This window comes from Hordeum vulgare, chromosome 2H (assembly GCF_904849725.1).
Source record: "Hordeum vulgare subsp. vulgare chromosome 2H, MorexV3_pseudomolecules_assembly, whole genome shotgun sequence".
NCBI classification, from domain to species: domain Eukaryota; kingdom Viridiplantae; phylum Streptophyta; class Magnoliopsida; order Poales; family Poaceae; genus Hordeum; species Hordeum vulgare.
This window is the reverse complement of record NC_058519.1, coordinates 12,961,126-12,964,964: the sequence shown is the minus strand read 5'-3', so window position 1 is coordinate 12,964,964 and position 3,839 is coordinate 12,961,126. Positions and strand designations below refer to the sequence as shown.

At 42.3% G+C, this 3,839-nt stretch overlaps 1 protein-coding gene across 1 annotated transcript; it reads right to left on the bottom strand.

Annotated features, from left to right (window-relative positions):
• Positions 1–629: 629 nt before the first annotated feature.
• Positions 630–3,373, bottom strand: LOC123429172 (indole-2-monooxygenase-like). Its single transcript, XM_045113231.1, has 3 exons — positions 2,800–3,373; positions 1,496–1,927; positions 630–1,411 (listed from the first exon to the last, which is right to left on the bottom strand). The coding sequence occupies exons 1-3, from the start codon at positions 3,325–3,327 to the stop codon at positions 770–772; spliced, it is 1,602 nt and encodes a 533-aa protein (XP_044969166.1). The 5' UTR covers positions 3,328–3,373; the 3' UTR covers positions 630–769.
• Positions 3,374–3,839: the final 466 nt, after the last annotated feature.

Genomic DNA, 3,839 nt, shown 5'->3' with positions numbered 1-3,839 from the left:
AAAGAATTTTTTGAAAACTCTTAAATAAGTATTTCATTAATATTGAAGGAGTATTTTAAAAATGTTGATCATGTATATAGGAATAACAATGTTGAACAAATATTTGAAAATATGTTGAACAAGTTTTTTTATGGTCTGTTAATATTTTTTTTTAAAATATAAATAGTAATTTAGAAAATGCATATGTCTTTGATAGATGTATACAAGTTTGATATACATTGTTGTCCTTCCCATTTATTATCTTTCGATTGGTATGAATCTTGTATAGTTGTTCAGTCATGACTGAACGTGTTTGATCAGTTTCTTTGGTTCCAATGCTCCATATCATAATTGTATTTGATGTGTATATATGATGTAAACTTATAATTTTCAAAATGATAATAATTTTGTAACTCCAGAATGGGAGTATTGATGGAGTAACATTTTAAGTTTATGTGTACATTTAATTATAGGACAAAATGATTTGACCATTACCATTATGGCTCGAGAAAGTAAGTAAGGTTATCCTCTATCTAACTAAAATGAGTTGTGCAATAAAGTATTAAACATTGCTGAGAAGCATATTTTGATTGACTTGTGCGAGATATAAACTGTCCAATATGATCATTTAAATCATTGTTAATTGCCAGTGACAAATATGGTATTATATTTTTTTGTTCAATGCTTTGTTTATTCAATGCAGTTGTGATTACCAATAAGTCCAATATTCACATGCACAATACTATTATGTATGCAGAGTGCATGAGACCATACACACACACACACGAGACTATGGACCAGTATCTTTATCTTGTGGCACTACAGGGACAAGAAGGAGCTTTTCCTTCCGGCGTATTGTCACCCCAAATAATTCAGCCATACTGATGCCGCCTTTCATTGACTCTTCTGGTAGCTTCCAGTCGAAGTGGTACACGAGATTTGCTAGCATGATTTCAATGGTTGCAATCGCGAAGTTGAAGCCTGGGCACATCCTCCGCCCAGTTCCAAAGGGCAAGTAGGAGAAGGCATTTCCCTTATAGTCCATAGTTGCGGCAGTACCGCCATCCATGAACCGCTCGGGCATGAAATCCTCTGCATTCTCCCAACTGCTAGGGTCCCTTGCAAGGGCCCAGCTGTTGATGATGGTACGCATTCCTGATGGTATCTTGTAGCCGTTGATATTGCAGTCGACCATGGAGAGGTGGGGCACAAGGAGCGGTGCGGGCATATGGAGCCGAAGTGTCTCTTTGATGACCGCCTCCAGATAAGCAAAATTGCTGATATCGTCTATGGTAACCAGTTCTTTTCCCTTCGGTATAGAACTCCTCAACTCGCCTTGTAGCTTCTGCATTAGGTGGGGATTTTGCACGAGTCGAACCATCGCATATTCCAGTACTATGAATGATGTATCAGTCCCAGCTTCGAACATGACCTACAAACATACGGATACATATATAATTAAGTATCGATGTCATATAAGCTTCTACATGTGTAGGAATTTTTTATGAAATCATACCGCCAACTGGGCTTTAATATGGTCTCTCGTAAGGTTGTACTCGTGTTGAATAGTAAGCAACACATCGATGAAGTCATTCTCCTCCTTGTTGTGTTCTAATAACGTCAGCTTGCTTGCATGCTCATCGATGAGGTTATTGAGCAGATCATCCCACATCTTATTAACCTTTCGAGCTTTGGCACAAACCATCCTCTTGATGATGTCCAGCTTCACCAACTTGGGAAAGTAGTCCTCTAGGTTAAATCCGCCGATAAGCAATGCGTTGGCGTCAATGAGCTCCCGAAAGAGTTTGTTGTGGCCTTGTTTCCTGAAAAGCTTGCCGGAGACGACACGGCACACGATGTCGCATGCGAAGGCACTAAGCAGATCACTCAAGTCGATGGCGGTGCATCTGGATGCTGCATCGCTAATCTTGGCCAAGACCAACGTCACCTGTGACAATTAATTTAAGTATGGCTGATGTGGTGGATAACGTGCAGCCATGCACAGTGCAATATATCACTCAATCAAATTCGTTGTCTATATGTAAGTTGCCTGGTTAGTTTTAGACATTTCAGTCACTTTGTTACTAGCTTTTGGATTAATTTAATTGCATCTAATAACTATTGCCTTTTCTAATAATGGCGTCCCTTGACCATGACATAACTGTGAACAATGAGCTACACTCATTGGTTAGACTACTAAAAATATATGTTAAGCTCATATGATTAGCATGCACAAAGAAAACAATGGACACTAAATATGAAATCAACACAATTACCTAGAAAGCAAAAAAGCAACAAAAACTTTGTTTTGAGTTGAGCAAGAAAAACTTACTGTGGTAGATATAATTCATGGAATAGTATTACCTTGATAGAAAATGAAACAAAAGTAATAAGATTATAATACTTTGGGAAAAGAAAAATTCTAAAATTCAAGATATGCACGGATATTAGAAAGAGGTTGCACTATACTACTTCCCAAAATAAGTGTCTTAACTTTGTACTAGCTCTAATATAAAATTGTACTAAGCTTGAGACAGTTATTTTGGGACGGAGGGAGTATTTGATATGTAAGAACAAGTGTAAAACAGCGAAACTTTTTCTCATCTTTTCACTTATTACATGTATGGTTTTCAGTCCGGTTTTTCACATTAACGGTGTCAATTTGTTTTGATTTTTTAATTCGATTTTCTTTATAAACTGGATCACTCTATTGGTATTTGGCCACTTTTAAGTAATATATTCACGCGAAGGAACTCCTGCTCCGGCGATTTCTCCAAAGAATAAAAAAAGGCAGGCAATAGTCATGCTATAGAGTTTTACCTCGTACTCGCGTGCATGGCGGTAGGAGCGGACCTTCTTATTCGTGAGGAGGTGTGTGGTGGCGATCTTCTTGACCTGCCGCCAGTGCTCGCCGAAGGGGCAGAAGGCGACATCCGAGGGGCCGTAAAACAGGATTTCGGTGACGGGGGAGTAGGCCCTGGACGCAAAGACGTGGTCGTGCGTGCGCAGCACGGCCTGCGCGGCGCTCGGCGACGACACGACGAGCGTCGGGACGGCGCCGAGGCGGAGGAGCATGAGCCCGTCGCGGCCGTGCTTGGCGGCGAGGTCGCGGAGGGAGATGTGCGGGAGGGAGCCGACGAGGTGCAGGTGGCCGATGATCGGCAGCCTGAAGCTGGGGGAAGGCAGCTTGCTCAGCAGCTGCTCTCTTGCGGTGGCCATCCCAAAACGGCGCACGACCAGGATGACGAGAAGAGAACAGACGAGCACCGGCACTAGGGCTGCCTGTGGAGACGCAGACCTCAGCAGCGGCAGCAGCAGCTTATGGAGGGCATGCTGCACCTGCGACATGGCTGTTCAGTTTATTGAATGGTGGTCGCTGGGTTTGTGTTCCACGCCACACCAGCCCAGCCGGCTTTTATAGCTACAAACTTCGAGATTACAGCAAGAGCAAGAAATCCTTCTCTGTCAATAATTTGTTCAATGTCGGGTTTAGTCCCACATCGGTTGTGGGAGGAGACATAACACGACTTATAAGAATGATGGTGTCCCCTCTTAACAGGCTAGTCTTTTGAGAGGAGAGGACCCAAGGCCTGTCATAAGTCGATGTTGCTCTCCGGTTGGGCCTGTTGACGCATGTGGATCGAAAACGTTGGTGTTAGCGGACCCGGGATTGGATCAACTAGAGCATGCCACATGCTCCCGGCTCCTCATACCATACGATGTATTTGATAATTTTCCCTTATTTTCCAGTTTTCTCATCCTCACGTGGGACTCACCCGCTATTTTGGGGCCGAACTCTATTGTATTCTCTCTATTCCTATTATTATTTGGATTTTAAAATTTGTATCTCTTAGATCGTT